At 52.2% G+C, this 19,263-nt stretch overlaps 1 protein-coding gene and 1 long non-coding RNA gene across 2 annotated transcripts in view; one reads left to right on the forward strand and one right to left on the reverse strand.

Annotated features, from left to right (window-relative positions):
- Positions 1-18,120, reverse strand: part of LOC144797989 (uncharacterized) — a 53,913-nt gene extending 35,793 nt beyond the window's left edge. Inside the window, exon 1 of the long non-coding RNA XR_013603480.1 lies at positions 17,666-18,120. This is a non-coding gene — a long non-coding RNA (uncharacterized LOC144797989). The remainder of the gene's footprint in view (positions 1-17,665) is intronic.
- The window catches only part of LRRC40 (leucine rich repeat containing 40), a 440,314-nt gene continuing 438,807 nt past the window's right edge, over positions 17,757-19,263 (forward strand). Inside the window, exon 1 of the mRNA XM_078668782.1 lies at positions 17,757-18,120. Coding sequence (XP_078524908.1) covers positions 17,970-18,120 — 151 coding nt within the window. The 5' untranslated portion in view covers positions 17,757-17,969. The remainder of the gene's footprint in view (positions 18,121-19,263) is intronic.

A 19,263-nucleotide genomic window follows, 5' to 3' on the forward strand; every position in this document is an offset into this window, starting at 1 on the left:
AACTCCCAGGAGCCCCCACAGGGTGCTCCATGTTAACAGGCTGAAAGCATATGTTGACAGGGCAGACATGGGCTTGCTCATGGCTACAGATGAGGGGCAGGAGGAAGAGAGTGACCCTCTCCCAGACCTGCTGACTCAGAACCCTGAGGATGGCTCAGTTGATGGTGTGGCCTTAGATGGCAGCCTCACTGAACATCAGCAACATGACTGTAGACAAGTTTTGCAGTCATATCGACATATGTTCTCCCTGACACCCAGTCAGACTAACTGGTGTACCCATGTGGTGGACACTGGTGACAGTCTTCCTGTGAAGAACAAAATTTACAGGCAACCTGACCATGTCAGAGATTGTATCAAGACTGAGGTGCAAAATATGCTGGAATTAGGTGTCATTGAGCCTTCAGAGAGCCCCTGGGCTAGCCCAGTGGTTCTGGTCCCCAAACCTCACACCAAAGATGGAAAGATAGAGATGAGGTTCTGTGTGGATTACAGAGGACTCAATGCTGTCACCAGGACAGATGCACACCCTATTCCAAGGGCAGATGAGCTCATTGACAAATTGGCTTCTGACAAGTATTTGAGCACATTTGACTTGACAGCTGGCTACTGGCAAATCAGGTTAGCTGAGGAGTCTAAAGCCAAGACAGCATTTTCTACCCCAGGTGGGCATTATCAATTTGTGGTGATGCCCTTTGGTTTGAAAAATGCACCTGCCACCTTCCAAAGGTTGGTGAATCAAGTCCTTACTGGGTTGGATGACTTTTGCGCAGCATATCTGGATGATATTGCTGTCTTTAGCTCCACCTGGGAGGATCACCTGGTCCACCTGAAGGAAGTGCTAGAGGCTCTGCAAAAGGCAGGCCTCCCTATCAAGGCAACCAAGTGCCAGATAGGGCAGAGTAAGGTTGTGTACTTGGGCCACCTTGTAGGTGGAGGCCAAGTTCAACCACTGGAGAGTAAGATCCAGACCATAAAGGACTGGTCCCCTCCAACTACCCAGACTCAGGTCAGAGCTTTCTTGGGCCTGACTGGGTACTACAGGAAGTTTGTTAAGAACTATGGGTCCATTGTAACTCCTCTTAATGACCTGACATCCAAGAAGATGCCCAAAAAGGTTCAGTGGACAGTAAACTGTCAAAAGGCATTTGATGACCTGAAGAAGGCCATGTGCTCTGCACCTATCCTGAAGAGTCCTGACTACTCAAGAGAGTTCATTGTCCAAACAGATGCTTCTGAGTTGGGAGTGGGAGCTGTGCTTTCACAACTTAATGTAGATGGTCAAGACCAGCCCATTGCTTTTATTAGCAGAAGGCTGACCCCCAGAGAGAAACGTTGGTCAGCCATTGAGAGGAAGGCCTTTGCTGTGGTGGGGCCCTGAAGAAGTTGAGACCATACTTGTTTGGAACTCACTTCAAGATTCAGACCGACCATAAGCCCCTCTTATGGCTTAATCAGATGAAGGGTGAAAACCCCAAACTGCTCAGGTGGTCCATTTCCCTACAGGGGATGGACTTTACAGTGGAGCACCGCCCAGGGACTGACCATGGTAATGCAGATGGTCTCTCCAGGTACTTCCACTTAGAACATGAAGACACAACTGGTCAAGGTTAGTCTAATGTCCCTGCGTTTGGGGGGGGGGTTGTGTAGGAGAATAGGGTCTGCTATCCTATGGTCACCCCAAATTTTTGCTTTTTGCTTCACTGGTTTATGACTTAATGTGGCTGTGGGCCTGCTAATCAGACCCACAGCCTGCTGTTCTCTCTCTAAATTAATGCCAATGCACTTTAGGTGCATTACGAAATTGGAACTGGTTCACCTTATTGGCCCCTGTAACAGTGTACCCAGGTACCCAGGGCATAGGTGCTTCCAAGGCCTACCAGGGGCTGCAGCACGTATTGTGCCACCCCTGGCCTGGCCTCCATATTTGACACAACTGGCTGATCACTCAGCTGGGGTAAGTCGGTGTAACTACCCCTTACTTAGGTGTAGTATGCCTATACCTAACCTAAAATGGACACATATGTTCCTATCAGCCACTCCTATGGAAGGCCTCATCAATCCTGGAGGCAGAGTGCTTGGAAATATGTGAGATGGTGCTCTGGCATGAGCTGTGTCGTGACCTTCCGTTTCTCCTTCCCTCAGGGTTGTGTGATGCTATATGGGGGCCCACCTCTTAATCGACCCAAGTCCGGTTTGCAACCAGCACGGACTTTGGGCGCGATTGAGCGGGGGAAAAAACAGGAACCAGGACGGGGACTTCTGGGGTGTTGACCTGCAAAGGAGACAAAACAAGCAACAAAAGATCAACCCCTGTATCTGCCTTCTTCTCTTTATCTGACCTCGATATAGAATAGCTCTAGTCTATTACCTGCTTACATGCATGGTCTCTTCCAAATAATAACCAGATAGCTTGTATAGGAGATAGATTCAAACACATGAGTTCAATATCTCTGGACTAAGGTCTATCTGCAATTAATCCCCAAAAGAGACTTGTGTCTATTAACATCCGGTCAACGCACTTTGTCTCCAAATGAAATACGGAATCCTTGATACGCAGGACTCACTGCAATGTTCACCCCCAGACAGAAAACAATGTCAAAAATCAGGAATATGTTCAGTGATGCTTATAAGCCTTAGCACACCGTTTTGTAAAGAAAACAACACTGAACTGAAAACTAAGGGAATTCGATAGGCTAGGTAAAAGGGGTGTTTTCCTCTCTGCACGAGACTGCCTGTCTCTTCCAACAGAGAGAATCACCTCCCCAGCGCCTCTATGTGCGCCCTCCTCCTCTGCACGAGTATGCCGGAAAAAGGCGACTCCTCCAACAGAGGAGAATACAGGCGTTTGAACCTCTCTGCATGAGACCAGCCGGTCTCTTCCAACAGAGAGTACAACAGCCTAAGCGCCTCTATGTGCGCACTCCTCCTCTGCACGAGTACGCATACGTGCGTCTCTTCCAACAGAGGAGATTACCTTTCTGCCTCTTTACCTGACCTCGACGGAGCAAGAAAACCGAAGCCGGTGCCTGAACCTCCGGACCAACGCCCTCTCCTCCTGGAATCCGGCTGGAGCAAGGAACAAGCCGCTGTGGACCCTCGATACTGCGAGATAATTATCGGCAGCGCTTCTAGCGTCCCTGCCTACTTATAGCCCATGAGATTGCTTGTGCGCCGTCCTGATCGTTTTCACCTGTGTTACTAGCGCGACTCGCGCTACGCTCCCTGGGTAGTGTAGTCTTTCCGTGTTGCGCAATGCTATTCCCCACGCATTGCGCGTGAGCTGTCTTAACGTTCTTCCTTCTGTACAGCTAGCGGAAGAACCATGTACCATCCGAATGCGATTGTGACAAGCTGAGCCTGTCTGCAGCATTCGGAACCATGTCCTTTAGCTGTTTTATGATATTGCCATACCATATACTCTTAAGTGCATTATAATCCTCGCGGTTAAATGCTATCTTTGGTTTGGCTTTATCAAAACATGTCGAGTAAGGTGTCATACGAATTGGAATACTACCCCCTCGCCAGTTCTGGTGACGGGGATAGCATTCCACCCTTCTAGAGGGACACGACATGTACATAACCTGAACCCCGGTTAAAGTTAAACAGAGCCTCAGCATCACAAAATGGATGCTGCCACCACAGACACAAGTCTGACCTCCTGCTGCTGGGAGTCCTTCCAGCGAGGGCAGCTTGGACAAAGGGTTTCCTGCCTTGGGAGGTGCTAGCACCACCCCAGACAGGATTTTGTGTATTGGGTAGGACAGGGTTGAATAGAATCAGACATGCCTGGGGCACACAAGGTGTCCCCGTGCATTTGCCAGTTCAAACCGGTGCTGGGGCTCTCCAGCCCCATCCTTGGCGCGAAACTGCACAAAGGAAAGGGGGTGTAACCGCCCCCCTTCCTGGTCCCACCCAGAGGAGGGACCTAGTAGGTGATCCGGCCCCTAGAATTCGAATAAGAGTAGGAGCTGTGTCCTGAGACTTCAGATCATCCTGAACTCGACTTGAAATACAGAAGAAGACTGGACTTCGACATTCTGCTGCACAGAAGACGGAAGAGAATCTCCCTTGTGGCCAAGGAGTGACCACCCTGTGAATACAGGCACCAACCAGCAACTCGACGTCTGCTTTGCCGCCGCCTCCCGCCGGAGCCCGAGCCCAGAGCCTGACAAGACCCAGACTCCCAGACATCTCAGAGCCCGATCCACAGTCCCTGAAAAGAAGAGACCCGTGGAGGCACCGAGAGACGTGGGACCGGACATCTTGGAAGACCCCCGAGCAGCTGACTGCGCAGCACCCGAGGCACCCTCGACGCTGTGCTTTGGGGTTTGAGAAGCCCCAACACCGAGCAGCATTTGCACCGAAGATCAGCCCCCCAGCATCTCCACGATCTGCGTGGGGCCCTTTTGCACTTTGCCACTCGACGCGCCATCCTGGCCACTTGCCACGTGGCTAGCGGCCATCTTGGCGACGAAAAACTACGACTACACCGCTGGTCTGGGTAATCCAGACTAGCCCTTGCTCCCCTGAAAAGGAGCACCCGCTCGGACCTTGCTGGTCCGAGTGAGAAGCTTGCATCGATTCCTGCGTGGCTTGCTTTAGCCAAAGCCTGTTTGCTCCAATCAAGTTGCCGACACCGCCATCAGCGAGAGCATGCGTGGGACAGCTCGTGGTCGACTCCGGGACGTCCTCGACCTCCTCGTGTCCACGTGGCTGCAGAGACAATCTTCACTTCATCACCTGTTTGCACCCGACATCGCCTGGTTCCATCCTGGTTCCACGGTAGTCACTGGCTAGTGACTTTGAACATTGTCCCCTCTGCTTTCAAGTCTTCAACTCTTCAGATCCATCCGTGGATCCACCGGAACTCTCCTCGACGACCCGCCTGCAGCATCTTCAGCTCCAAGCACCATCGACCTGCGTGACGAAACCCGACACTACTTCGCACCTGTGCACCCGCTTCCTGTGGGTGAGGTAACTCAGCAACGCCGGTGTTCCCACACTGGTGTACACCTCTAGTGCCTGTGTCTAAAGTTTTAGCCTTGTAGGTCCATCGGAAGGTTCCTTAAACACTAACATTGTAACTTTAACGCACCATTGACATTGCATTGGTGCATGCGTGCGCTTTAAGCGCTGCACCCGAGTCCCGCGGGCCTTTCCCGACTTCATCACTGCTAGTCCCGAACAGTTCCAGCGATTCCCCAGGCCCTAGGCCTCCTTCCTTTTCCCATAGTGGTCCTTATACCACCAATTTAGTATATGGTTTAGGTGGCCCCTAGGGCTCATCCATATTCGTGCAACTTTTCTATACTTAAACTGTGTTTTGTTTTAACGCATTTGCTTCTGTGCTCATAAAGAGTATAGGGGATATTTGTAGAAATAAATCTATATATATTTTCAATATATATCTGTGTGGTGTCCTTTCATTTGGTATTCAAGGGGATTGTGTATGGTAAAACAGCTTCCTTCACATGCCTTTACAGAGTTTAGCCTAAGACTGCTTAGTCCATACTACCCCTAGGATAGCTTGTCTACAAGGTTGACTTACAACCAATCATCATAAGGGTTGCTTGGCATGGTACAAGGTGATCACTAGAACTAGTGAGCATCATATACCAGGCCAACTTCTCACATCCTGTGTTAGTTCCTGCCACTGCCGTAGGCAGTGTTGAGTACGACCCCCCAAAGGACGAAGAGAAAGGTCTACAACGCTCACCTGTGTTTTGTTGAGCTTTGAAGTTCGCCCTGTTGTTGTTGGACTGGAAGCGTCCCCTGTTGAATCTCCTGCGGGATGGATAGAAGGTCCCGCCTCTGGTGGAATCATAGTTGTTTCTTCCACGACCAAAGTCGCCTCTCTGGGAGCCTTGGGGACCTCCACGGCCTGACGAGCGCCCCCCGCCTCGTCCGGCCCGGTTAAAAACACCCTGGTTAAGTGCTCTTTTAATCCCCGACTGCGCCTTATCCAAGGCCGTGAAGGTCCCGACGTACTTTGAGACATCCTTAACGAATCTGTCGCCGAAGAGCTGACCCGCCGCTAGGGGTCCGGGTTCTGCATCTGCCAGCTCGGTCAGGTTGCTATCCATCTTTATCAGGAGAGATTTACGCCTCTTGGAGGATATAGCACAGTTGGCGTTGCCAATAAGGCATATGGTCCGCTGGGTCCAACCTGCCAATATATCCGGGTCTACCGGCGTAGACGGTTCCTTGGCTGCTAAGGCCATTTCTAGAATTTTGGCCAAGGGGCCCACAACATCTAGCATTTTGTCCTGGCATCCTCTCCAGGCTCGATCGATGCCACGTTTGGGGTCTTTTGAAAATTTACGTAGAAAGGTCAGGAGGCTAGCATCGATTTCCGCCGTCTCCGCCACCTTGTCCGGGAGGTCAAGTCATGGACACTGCGACTTTAGGCGATTACGCACCTCTCTTGTGAAACTCTTCCTAAGATTCTCGTGCAGATAGGTCGAAACTGCCGGGGGGGGCACCCAGTCCGAGGACCTGGGGTGGATAATGTCTGAAGGGTCGAAGGTGAAAGGGGTATTTGTAGGAATAACCCCAGTCGGCTGAGATGTGTTCGCCTTCTTCGGCGGAGGAGGCTCCTCCGAGGTATCAGTATCGGTGTCTGTATTCGTGGTGTTAGTGTCCGTATCTGTGTCGTAATGGGCCCTGAGCTTAGCCTTGGTCTTGCCTCCCGAGTAGGAGTGATCAGCCGCCCCACTGGCGGGCAACGCGGACAGTGCTTGTGCATGTGGCCACTGAGCAGGGACAGAAGAGCCCTGACTAGATGTAGAAGCCTCTGCCTTCTTTTTCTGCGGCTTTTTATCGTAGCCGTGTCTCTTAGCGAAGCCCTCAAGCTGTTTCCTGATAGGGCGCAGAGCCGCCGCAAGTGCCTGCTGAACAGTTTGTGGGACCGTGGTCTCCATAGCCCTGTTCACTAAGGACTGGACCGAGGCGTCCAGAGCATTTACTAGGTTGTCCTCCAACACAGCCTCCTGCTGTCCATCATATGTCTCCTCCTCCGCATACTCTTCTGGGTATTGCTCCCACTCATCCATCATCAGGGGTGGCTTTAAGCACTAATACTATATGTAGTTACCGCTGAACGTAATAGTCTATTCCAGACTCTGTCACAGCCACAAGGAGGGTAATGGGGGGGGGGGGGATCAGCCCACCAGCACACCGAAATTTTCACTAGAGACCCCCTCAGCAAAGCTGTAAACAAAAGGGGTCAGTGACCCAGGCCAATGTAGTAATATAGAGAGTGTGTGCTCACTCTAGTAAGGCCAGAATTTTACAACCTGCTGCAGGCGTATTCCAGAGCAGAGCGATCACCGTGGACAAGCGTTTTAAAATGAAGGGAATATTCGCGCCGCTAACGTGCTGCCCAAGCGCGACTGAAATCAGCCCAAAAAAGAGCCCAATTTCAGCGCGTTGGGGAGCACGTCGCCACCGAGAGCCACCCGGTCTTTTATCGCGTCATAGGGCGATGAGGGGAGCCCTTGCGCATGCGCGAGAAGCGCGCGAGTAATGAGGGGAGATTACACAAACTCCGGGAACAAAAGGCTCATTAAATTGCGGTGACGGTCTGCCCCGGTCAACGACCGTAATATCCACATGCCCTAAATCGGCGTTAACCTCGCACATAAGCCACTAAATGAAAGGGAAAGAAAGAAAGAAAGCGGGCTGACGAGACGCGTTCCGAACACCGCGCTCGCCCGCTAATGCACCATTCCCTCAAAGCAACAATCTACTGCACAATGAAACACGAAGGTAAAGGCAATTGCAAAGAATTATCCAATCCTTATTAAATTATGTACAATGACAATCAACATGCAATACAGCAGAGGGAGGGAACAAAGGTGCACTTATCTCTTGCTGTGAGCAGCAAAGAAAGAGGAAAATGGCGGCACGCTAAGGGTTTTTTGGACTGTGGGGGGCGTGCCAATATACATGTCATATTTTGTTTGAATATGTTTTATTGTTTTCACAGAAACATGAACAGAACATCATTCATTGACTCAAGCCATAACAGTGCGTGGTATCTCCACGAGTCTATTCATTAAGTACATTGTAACATTATATTCAGGATATCACCATGGTCATAGTTCAAGTTCAAGTTCAAGCATTTATAAAGCGCACTACTCACCCAGAGGGTCTCAAGGCGCTGGAGGGAGGGGTTTACTTTTTATCGAATAGCCATGTTTTCAGTTCTTTTCTGAAGGAGATGTGATTCTGAGTAAGGCGGAGGTGGGTGGGGAGTGAGTTCCAGGTCTTGGCAGCCAGGAAGGAGAAGGATCTTTTTTCGGATGCGCGGGACTGCGGCGAGGGCTTGATTGGATGATCTTAGTTGGCGGGTGGGATAGTAGAAGGACAGTCGGGTGTTGAGGCATTCGGGTCCTAGATTATAAAGGGCCTTGTGTGCGTGGGTAAGAAGGCGGAAAGTAATTCTTTTGTTGACGGGAAGCCAGTGGAGGTTTTTTAAGTGACCGGTGATGTGCTCTTGGCGCGGGATGTCTAATATGAGTCTCGCTGATGCGTTTTGGATGCGCTGGAGCATTTTCTGCAATTTTGTTGTAATTCCGGCGTAGAGTGTGTTGCCATAGTCCAGTCGACTCGTGACCAGTGCATGGGTGACAGTCTTTCTTGTTTCGAGGGGGATCCAGCGGAAGATCTTTTTGAGAATGCGAAGGACGTTGAAGCAGGAGGACGATACGGCGTTGACTTGTCTGGACATTGAGAGGGAGGAGTCTAGAATGAAGCCAAGGTTACGTGCATGGTCTGTGGGTGTGGGCGCAGATCCCAAAGCGGAAGGCCACCAGGAGTCGTCCCAAGCTGAGGGGGAGGATCCTAGGATGAGCACCTCCGTCTTGTCTGAGTTGAGTTTTAAGCGGCTCTGTTTCATCCATTCGGCAACTTCTTTCATACCTTCGTGAAGGTTGTTTTTGGCGGTGTTGGGGTCTTTGGTGAGGGAAAGGATTAGCTGGGTGTCGTCGGCGTAGGAGATGATGTTGAGGTTGTGTTGACGTGCGATGGAGGCGAGGGGACTCATGTAGACGTTGAAGAGGGTGGGACTGAGTGAGGAGCCTTGAGGTACGCCGCAGATGACTTCGGTGGGCTCCGAGTAGAATGGGGGGAGTCGGACTCTCTGTGTTCTCCCGGCTAGGAATGAGATGATCCAGTCCAAGGCTTTTCCTTGTATGCCGATGTTGTTGAGGCGTTGTATGAGGGTGTTGTGACAGACAGTGTCGAAGGCGGCGGAGAGGTCGAGTAGAATGAGGGCCGCTGTTTCACCGTTGTCCAGGAGTGCTCGGATGTCGTCGGTCGCCGCAATGAGGGCGGTTTCGGTGCTGTGTTTGGCTCGAAAGCCGTTCTGTGAGGGATCCAGGGAGTTGTTGGATTCAAGGAAGGCTGCTAGTTGGCTATTGACGGCTTTCTCGATGACTTTGGCCGGGAAAGTGAGGAGGGAAATGGGTCAGTAGTTTTTCAGATCTGAGGGGTCTGCTGTTGGTTTTTTCAGAAGAGCGCTGAGTTCGGCGTGTTTCCATATTTCTGGAAAGGTGGCGGAGTCGAAGGAGCAGTTGATGACATCGCGGAGTTGGGGAGCGATGATGGAGTCAGCTTTGTTGAAGATGTAGTGGGGGCAGGGGTCAGAAGGTGAGCCAGAGTGGATTGAGTTCATGAGGCGAATGGTGTCTTCAATGGTGATTGGGTTCCAGGAGTTGAGGTAGTTAGTTGGAGGGGTGGGATCTGAAGGGGGTGGGGTGAGTTGGTCATTGGGAGTATTCTTGAAGCTGTTGTGGATGTCGGCAATTTTGTTGTAGAAGAAGGAGGATAGCGCATCGCAGAGGTCTTGGGAGTTAGTGATGTCGTTGGATGCTGCGGGAGGGTTGGTGAATTCTTTGACGATATTGAAGAGTTCCTTGCTGTTATGAGAATTGTTGTCGAGACGGTCCTTAAGTGCTGACTTCTTGGCGGATCGGATCAGTTGGTGGTGTTTGCGGGTGGCTGTCTTGAGGGAGGCCATGTTGTCTGAGGTTGGTTCTTTTCTCCAATTCTTCTCCAGGGTGCGGCATGTCTTCTTGGATTTTTTAAGGTCATCATTGAACCAGGGAGCTTTTTTGCTGGGTGATTTCGACTGGTGTTTTTTCAGGGGTGCTAGTTCGTCCGCACTGTGGGTAATCCATTGCATGAGGTTGGTGGCCGCTAGGTCTGGGTCCGTTGCCAGGGTGGGAGTGTTTTGGCTGAGTGATGTGAGGAGTTGTTCGGTGGTGATTTTGTTCCATTTTCTTCAGGGAATGGGTTGTGGACGGTTGTGGGTCAGGGTTGTTTTGTAGCTGAAGTGAACACAGCTGTGATCCGTCCAGTGGAGAGCTGTAGTGTGATCGAAGGAGATGTGCTTGCTGGAGGTGAAGATGGGGTCGAGCGTGTGTCCGGCTATGTGAGTGGGGGTGTCAACAAGTTGTTTGAGTCCGAGATTGGACAGGTTGTCCAGAAGGGTGGTGGTGTTGTTGTCGAGAGTGTTGTCAAGGTGGTAGTTGAGGTCTCCTAGAAGAATGTAGTTCTCGGAGGCGAGGGCGTGCGGGCTGACGAAGTCAGTGATGTCGTCGCTGAATTGAGATCGGGTGCCTGGGGGCCTGTAAATGAGGGTTCCTCTAAGTGTGGTCCTGGGGTCGGTGTGGATCTGAAAGTGGAGGTGTTCGGCGGTTGCAAGATTGACGTCAGAGCTGGTTGTAATTTTGATGGTGTTTCTATGGACGATGGCGATGCCTCCTCCAGTTTTTTTATTGGTGCGGTCTTTTCGAATGTACTTGTAAGTGTCCGGTATGGCTATGGCGATGTCGGGGGCAGAAGATGCATTCATCCATGTTTCAGTAAGGAAGGCGATGTCAGGTGATGCAGTGTCGATTAGGTCCCAGAGTTCGGTTGCATGTCTGTGGACCGAGCGGGTGTTCAGTAGGATGCATTTCAAGTCGTTGGGTTCGGAGCTGTGTGTGGAGGAAGTGTGTTTGGTGAGGGTCCTGTTGCAGTTGAACTTACAGGAGAGGCAGGAGAATGGGCCGTGGGTACGTCCTGGGGTAGCTTCGCAGCAAAGTGGGGTGCGTCCGGTGTTGAGGGCGAGGAGAGTAGCGGCACCATAAGTTACTCTGGGGGGTTGGGAGCGGCATAGAGCAGGGGGACGGGCGCTGGGCGCGGTCCAGGCGCGGACGGGCACAGACGGGCTTACCTTTGGCGCACCTTCGGCGCGCAAGGGGCGCGGCCGCTGCGCGTGAACGCTGCGCGAAAAAGCATCTGTCATAAATGGTTGGTGGGGGAAGGGGCGAGGGAGGGTCAGCAGGGAGGCGGGATCGGGCGGAGAGGACGGGCTCTGAGGCACAAACAACAAACAAAATGGAATCCGAGTCCAATTAGCAACAGGAAGGGGCACACCGAGTGAATGGTGGTTCCAATGCTTTTTAAAATTAAAGAGGAGCACTCGGCAATGTGATGATTACACAGGCGCTATGTTAAGTAGCAGCTGGCGCACACAACAGCTGGGCATGCGCGTCTGAGCCAAGGAGAATGCAGAAATCGGCAGAGCGCTATGAATGGGTTAATATACCCACGCTTGTGGCTTCACTCGGCAGAGCGCTTTAAATGAAATAATATGCACAGGCTTGTGGCTTCACTCGGCAGAGCGCTTTAAATGAAATACTATGCACAGGCTTGTGGCTTCACTCGGCAGAGCGCTTTAAATAAAATAATATGCACAGGCTTGTGGCTTCAATGAATGCGGCGCAATCCAATGACAAGGCAAGTAATAGGTTGTAAATACAGTATTGCAGGCAAAGCAGCGAGAATATTAACGATACCACAGGAGCAGGGAGCAGGGAGCGACCGCTTCTGAGAGCGTCAGGACGGTCACGGCGCTACTGGGGGTGGGGTTAGGCTATGTAGTTCGTGGGAGGGAGGGTCAGCAGGGAGGCGGGATCGGGCGGAGAGGACGGGCTCTGAGGCACAAACAACAAACAAAATGGAATCCGAGTCCAATTAGCAACAGGAAGGGGCACACCGAGTGAATGGTGGTTCCAATGCTTTTTAAAATTAAAGAGGAGCACTCGGCAATGTGATGATTACACAGGCGCTATGTTAAGTAGCAGCTGGCGCACACAACAGCTGGGCATGCGCGTCTGAGCCAAGGAGAATGCAGAAATCGGCAGAGCGCTATGAATGGGTTAATATACCCACGCTTGTGGCTTCACTCGGCAGAGCGCTTTAAATGAAATAATATGCACAGGCTTGTGGCTTCACTCGGCAGAGCGCTTTAAATGAAATACTATGCACAGGCTTGTGGCTTCACTCGGCAGAGCGCTTTAAATAAAATAATATGCACAGGCTTGTGGCTTCAATGAATGCGGCGCAATCCAATGACAAGGCAAGTAATAGGTTGTAAATACAGTATTGCAGGCAAAGCAGCGAGAATATTAACGATACCACAGGAGCAGGGAGCAGGGAGCGACCGCTTCTGAGAGCGTCAGGACGGTCACCTTATGCAAACGGGGTGTACTGGCACGTGGTTGGTCACGATAGTCCTGCGGTGTGTCAAGTATCGTGGTCTCTACTCCCAATGACTACCCCCAACTAGCAGCCACTGGGGGGACCCATCCTGCGGCGTGTGACCCAACCCTGGTGTCGCGACTTTGCGAGTCAGCGCAGTGTTAGCTGCGGGGCCTGGTGGCGGAACTGATGTGTCATCCTCGCGCCTCGGGGTGGACATGAGGCCCGTCGCCGCCTTATCTCGGGACTAAACCCGTTTGCCTAGTGTGTCCGTTGTCGTGGCAGATGCGCTAGTGTGTATCCCCCCCGCTCAGATGATCCAATGTGTATATATCATATTGCGGTTGTGGTCGAGTGAGACAGCCTCGCTGTAGACGCGTGTGCTTAAGTCTGATTATCTGATCAGCGGGCCTGTTAGCGTGTTAGCGGAACCGTCTCAGACCTCAGGACCTAAAGCTAGCTACATAGTCAAGAAATCAAGGGAGAAAGAAGGGGGACATTTGTAACATGAGTAGGAGAAAATGAGAAGAAGAGATAATAGAAAAAAAGGAAAAAAGGGGGGTGAAAGGTGGGGGGTAGTCAACTTGGAGGTGTGTGGTGTGTGAGTGCCAATATACATGTCATCATGGGAAATGTAGCTTGTTTTATTGTTATTTATGAAAATATGCATTTTCATTGGCTGCTGTGATTTTTGCAGTAAAGATTGAGAAGCATAATCTGAAGCCTCCGGTCCTGTAATAGAATCTGGTCACCGTATGTTAACAGCACATTTTTTTCCACATGATAGGTGCATTTCAGCAAATGGCACTAGCCATGTGTATCAAAACAATGAATACTTGACGCAAAATGGAACTCAAGATTACCATGCACGACCACTGAACATAGATTCAATATTTTGAATGTTATAGCACCTGGGCATGAGGCATCCTTCTAAAGGACAGCAAGAGAGTTGTTGCTTCTAATAGCGTGGTATTCTAAAATAAACCTATTGTATGCTGAGAAATGCGCTATGAACAGAACAATGATAAAAAAAATGCGTTCAAACTGCACCATTTGCTACAATTTTGAAAAACCTGTGTAGAAAAATTATTAAATATATTTTAAGTCCCTAGGTTAACATGAATTCAACTGTCCCAGTGCATTTTGGAACGCACTATTTTTAGTTTATTGTTCCTGCAATTGCACATTATACTCTTTCTACTGGCTAAATGTGGATTTAACTGTAGCTTTTACAGTTTTACCTTTCATTCTGCAAAAATTCCTCGATGGAGAACCCTTAAACCTCACGAAAGGATCAATCAATCAATCAATCAATCATGCCATTTGTATAGCGCACTACTCACCCGGGAGGGTCTCAAGGCTCTTGGGGGGAGGGGTATGCTACTGCTCGAACAGCCAGGTCTTGAGTTGTTTCCTGAAGGCGAGATGGTCCTGGGTCAGCTGAAGGTGGATGGGGAGGGAGTTCCAAGTCTTGGCAGCCAGGTAAGAGAAGGATCTTCCTCCGGCGGTGGCTCTTCGGATGCGTGGTACGGCTGCAAGGGCGAGGCTGGTGGACCGTAGCTGGCGGGTGGGCGTGTAGAAGGTCATGCGGTCGTTGAGGTACTTGGGGCCCAGGTCGTGGAGAGACTTGTGTGCGTGGGTGAGGAGCCGGAACGTGATCCTCTTGTCGACGGGGAGCCAGTGCAGGTTCCTCAGGTGGCTGGAGATGTGGCTGCGTCGGGGGACATCCAGGATGAGTCGGGCGGAGGCGTTCTGGATGCGCTGGAGTATTTTCTGTAGCTTGGCTGTGGTTCCGGCATAGAGGGCGTTTCCGTAGTCCAGTCGGCTGGTGACGAGTGCCTGGGTGACAGTCTTCCTGGTCTCGGTCGGGATCCAGCGGAAGATCTTGCGAAGCATACGCAGGGTGTTGAAGCACGATGAGGAGACGGCGTTGACTTGTCTGGTCATCGAGAGGGAGGGGTCCAGGATGAAGCCCAGGTTGCGTGCGTGGTCGGTTGGCTTGGGTGCGTTGCCCAGGGCTGGGGGCCACCAGGAGTCGTCCCAGGCGGAGGGCGAAGATCCCAGGATGAGGGCTTCCGTCTTGTCCGAGTTCAGTTTCAGGCGGCTGTCCTTCATCCACTCGGCGACGTCTTTCATCCCTTTGTGTAGGCAGGTTCTGGCGGTGTCGGGGTCTCTGGTGAGGTAGAGGATCAGCTGGGTGTCGTCGGCGTAAGAGATGATGTTGAGGTTGTGCTGGCGTGCGATGGCTGCGAGAGGTTTCATGTAGATGTTGAAGAGGGTGGGGCTGAGTGAAGATCCTTGCGGGACGCCGCAGATGACTTCGGTGGCCTCGGAGCGAAACGGGGGGAGGCGGACTCTTTGTGTTCTTCCGGCGAGGAACGAGATGATCCACTCCAGTGCCTTCTCTTGGATACCGATGTTGCTGAGGCGCTGGACTAGGGTGCGGTGGCAGACCGTGTCGAACGCAGCGGTGAGGTCCAGGAGGATGAGGGCCACTGTTTCCCCCTTGTCGAGCAGGGTCCGGATGTCGTCGGTGGCTGCGATGAGGGCGGTCTCGGTGCTGTGGTTGGCTCAGAAGCCGGACTGCGAGGGGTCGAGGGATCCGTTAGTCTCGAGGAAGGCGGTCAGCTGTCTGTTGACGATCTTCTCGATGACTTTAGCAGGAAAAGGGAGGAGTGAGATGGGGCGGAAGTTTTTGAGATCGGTGGGGTCCGCTGTAGGTTTCTTCAGGAGGGCGCTGATCTCGGCGTGCTTTCAGCTCTCCGGGAAGGTGGCGGTGTTGAAGGAGGCGTTGATGATGTTCCGGAGCTGGGGTGCGATGGTCGAGTCGGCCTTGTTGAAGACGTGGTGTGGGCAGGGGTCAGTCGGTGATCCGGAGTGGATGGTGTTCATCGTGCGGGCTGTGTCTTCGGTGGTCACCGTGGTCCAGGTGCGCAGGGTGGCAGTGGGGGGCGTTGGTTCGACGGTTGGGCGCGTGGGTGGGGCGCCGAAGCTGTTGTGGATGTCGGCGATCTTGCGGTGGAAGAACGAGGCGAGGGAGTCGCAGAGGTCTTGTGACGGAGTGATGTCGTTGGTGCCGGTGCTGGGGTTGGAGAACTCCTTGACGATAGTGAAGAGCTCTTTGCTGTCGTGGGCGTTGTTGTCCAGTCGTTCCTTCAGGGATTTCTTCTTGGTGGTGCGGATGAGCTGGTGGTGCTTGCGGGTAGCGTGTTTGAGGGCGGTCATGTTGTCGGTGGTCCGGTCGAGGAACCAGGCTTTCTCGAGGGTGCAGCAGGTCTTCTTGGAGTCCTTGAGGTCGTCGGTGAACCAGGATGCCTTCTTGCTTCTGGGTCTGCTGGGAGGGTTCTTTAGTGGCGCGAGGTCGTCGGCGCAGGCGGTCAGCCACTGTGTGAAGTTGCGGGTTGCTTCGTTGGGGTCCGTTGTGTTGGCGGGTGGGCTCTGGCTGAGGGAGGTGGTGAGATGGTCTGCGGTGATCTTGCTCCAATTCCTGTGAGGTACCTGTTGCGGGTGGTGGTGGGTCGTGGATCTTTTGAAGATGAAGTGGACGCAGCTGTGGTCGGTCCAGTGGAGTCCGGTGGCGTGGCTGAAGGTGATGTACTTGCTGGAAGAGAAGACGGGATCAAGCGTGTGGCCGGCGTAGTGGGTGGGGGTGTTGACCAGTTGCTTGAGTCCGAGGTTGGCGAGGTTTTCCAGCAGGGCGGTGGTGTTGCGGTCCTTGTTGTTCTCCAGGTGGAAGTTGAGGTCCCCGAGGAGGATGTAGTCGGTGGAGGGGAGGGCGTGCGGGCTGATGAAGTCTGTGATGTCTTCGCTGAATTGTGTGCGTGGTCCCGGGGGTCTATAGACGAGGGTGCCTCTGAGGGTCGTCTTAGGGTCGGTGTGAATCTGGAAGTGGAGATGTTCGGCTGTGGCGAAGGAGTCGTTGGCGTCGGTCGTGATGCGGATGGTGTTCCTGTGGACGATGGCGATGCCACCTCCGGTCTGGTTGATGCGGTCCCTCCTGATGATCTTGTACCCGTCCGGGATGGCGATGGCGATGTCGGGTGCAGAGGAGGCGTTCATCCAGGTTTCCGTGAGGAAGGCGACGTCCGGTGATGTAGCGTCGAGGAGGTTCCAGAGTTCCACGGCGTGTCTGTGGACGGAGCGGGTGTTGATCAGGATGCACTTGAGGTGGTTGCTGCTGGTGTTTGTCTTGGCGGGTGCGGGGCAGGTTCGGAGGCAGGTGAACTTGCAGGTGCAGCAGGTGAAGGGTCCGTGGGTGCGTCTCGGGGTGGCTCAGCAGCAGGCGTGGGTCCGACCGGCATTGAGTGCGTTGAGAGTGGCGGCGTCGTAGGTCAGTCGGGTCGTCTTGCCTCGGCGGGGAGGGCCAGGGGTCCTGGCGCTGGGCGCGGGCCAGGCGCAGATGGGCTTACCTTTGGCGCACCTTCGGCGCTCAATCGGTGCTCCCGCTGCGCGCGTCCGCTGCGCGGTCGCTCTGGGGGCGTCATAAGTAAGGAGCCGGGAGGGAGGAGCAGCTGGGTGGCGGGAGCGGGGCGGCGAATGGAATCACAGAGGGGCGGGCCGCAGGGAGGCAACGGCGGGAAATTCCAAGAAGCAGCGGTTCGCGGGAAATTCCCAGGAGCAGCGGGAAATTCCCAGGAGCAGCGGGAAATTCCCAGGAGCAGCGGGCAGCGAGCGAAGGAATCTGCAGGCAGGAGGCGGCAAAGGCAGGCAGGAGCGGCAGCAGTGAGTGGGGCGACCAAGCCCTGTGGAGGGCTGAGCGGCTGAGAATATCAACTTGAGACCAATGTTATTGGCCAAGTATGCTTTAAAATGCACCTATCGCTGTATATTGTCAAGAAAAATGCCCCCATGTCGGTCAGCATACAACAACAGGGAAGAGAGAAGACAAGTTGTCACAGGTTCTGAATATGAGCACTTTCACCAGTGCAGTGCTAGCCTTCCCTAAAGTCTGAGTCTATCTAGTTAACGCCCCTCAGCCAAATCGTGATTAGATTATTATAATCCATCCAACATCGTTCGTCCAACAGAAGTCATAGAATCCATGATTCTGATTCCAGATATAGAAACACGTGACCTAGTGAGGCTTCGTTGCCAAGGACGCCTGTGGGATATTTTCTTCTAACGGCAATCTTACCTTTTTTGCACGCGTGCGAATTGCTGCGGCCATCTTGGATTGGGTTGTAGTTTGGAATTCGGCATTGTGTAGTCTTTCTTTTCTTTCAACTATACTTGTCAAATTCCAACCCTCAGCCTCTGTATCGTAACATAACTTTTAACCCTAAGCTGTACGTTTCATACCAACTCATTGGTCTGAGCATTGCATTTTACTGCACCTTCAGCGTATCGTACGGGGTAGCTGACAGGCTCAGAAGTTAAGTTCCTCCACCCGCGAACGGCCCCTGCACGGAATTTTGCGGCAGCCGTGTTTCTTATTCGCCATGTCCCGATTTCGGGGAAGGGGACGGTTGGCAGGTCCCAGGGCTGGCTTCAGGACGGAGACGGATGAGGAGCCTGGAGTTCCTCAAGGTCTGATAAAAGCAGCCAGAAAGAGCGGCCAGCTAAACCTGTCCGGACGAGGCCTGAGCCAAGGTAAGGGACCGTCCCCCACCCACTCCATACACTGGTTATAAGAACCGCCAAGCTGCCAGGTGCTATTTATTTTATTTATGCATATAGCGCGGACTTTACCCGAAGGTGTCAGAGCGCTTCACAATAGTAACAGAACTGATACATGAGAACATTACACGTGAGCAAAATACAAAGGCAAACGTTACATTAAATGAAGCAAAAATGACATCGTGCGCCAACAAAATATATGAGGTAGCAAACGATGCATTACAAAAGTGACAATCGTGAGCCAACAAAATACAAGCGGTAGCAAACGGTGCATTACAAAAGTGACAATCGTGAGCCAACAAAATACAAGAGGTAGCAAACGTTGTATTGCAGGAGGAAAAAGTGACGTGTGCAGGTTACAGATAGCATACAAAAAAACATAGAGGTATAATACTGCAAAATATGGAGGACACTCCAGCACAAGAACAAACGTTACGTAGGCACTGGTGGCACTTGTGCAGGTATCGAAACAAACAAATGTAAGAGGTAGAAAACAGTGTGTTACAGGAGAAAGTGACGGGTGCATGTTACACACGAGTCCCAGATACAGGAAGAAGGATAATACTGCAATAAAAGGCAGACTCTCAAACCACAAGAACACACTGGGAAGACACTTCCATAGTCATGAAAAGTAGATTTTTCAGTAGATGAAGGCCTTCCTTCAGATAAAAGAGAGGGCATGGATTACATTTGGAAATGTCTTTGAAGAAGGAGAACTTTGAGGTCAGTTTTGAAGGCCTGGGAGGAGGTGGTGGTCCGGAGCTGAGGCGGAAGTGAGTTCCAGATTCTCACTGCGCTGCCTGAAAAGGATTGGGCCATCGATCTCTCCTTCTTGAAAGTGGGAGGTTCAAGCAGTAGATTTTCCGCATTTCGTGATGGTCTAGAGCCTCCAGAGAGTTTCAATTTATTCGCCAGGTAGCGTGGAGAGGAGGAGTGCAAGGCTTTATGGGTGATGCAGGCAGTCTTGTAGATAGCTCTAGCCTCGATGGGAAGCCAGCGGAGGGAGGATAATATGGGAGTGATGTGGTCGCTTCTTTTGGCCCCATAAATAAAACGAGCTGCTGAATGTAGAACAGACTTCAGGGGGGAAAGGTGGGATTTGGGGAGGCCAGTCAG

This window comes from Lissotriton helveticus, chromosome 1_2 (genome assembly GCF_964261635.1).
Source record: "Lissotriton helveticus chromosome 1_2, aLisHel1.1, whole genome shotgun sequence".
NCBI classification, from domain to species: Eukaryota; Metazoa; Chordata; class Amphibia; order Caudata; family Salamandridae; genus Lissotriton; species Lissotriton helveticus.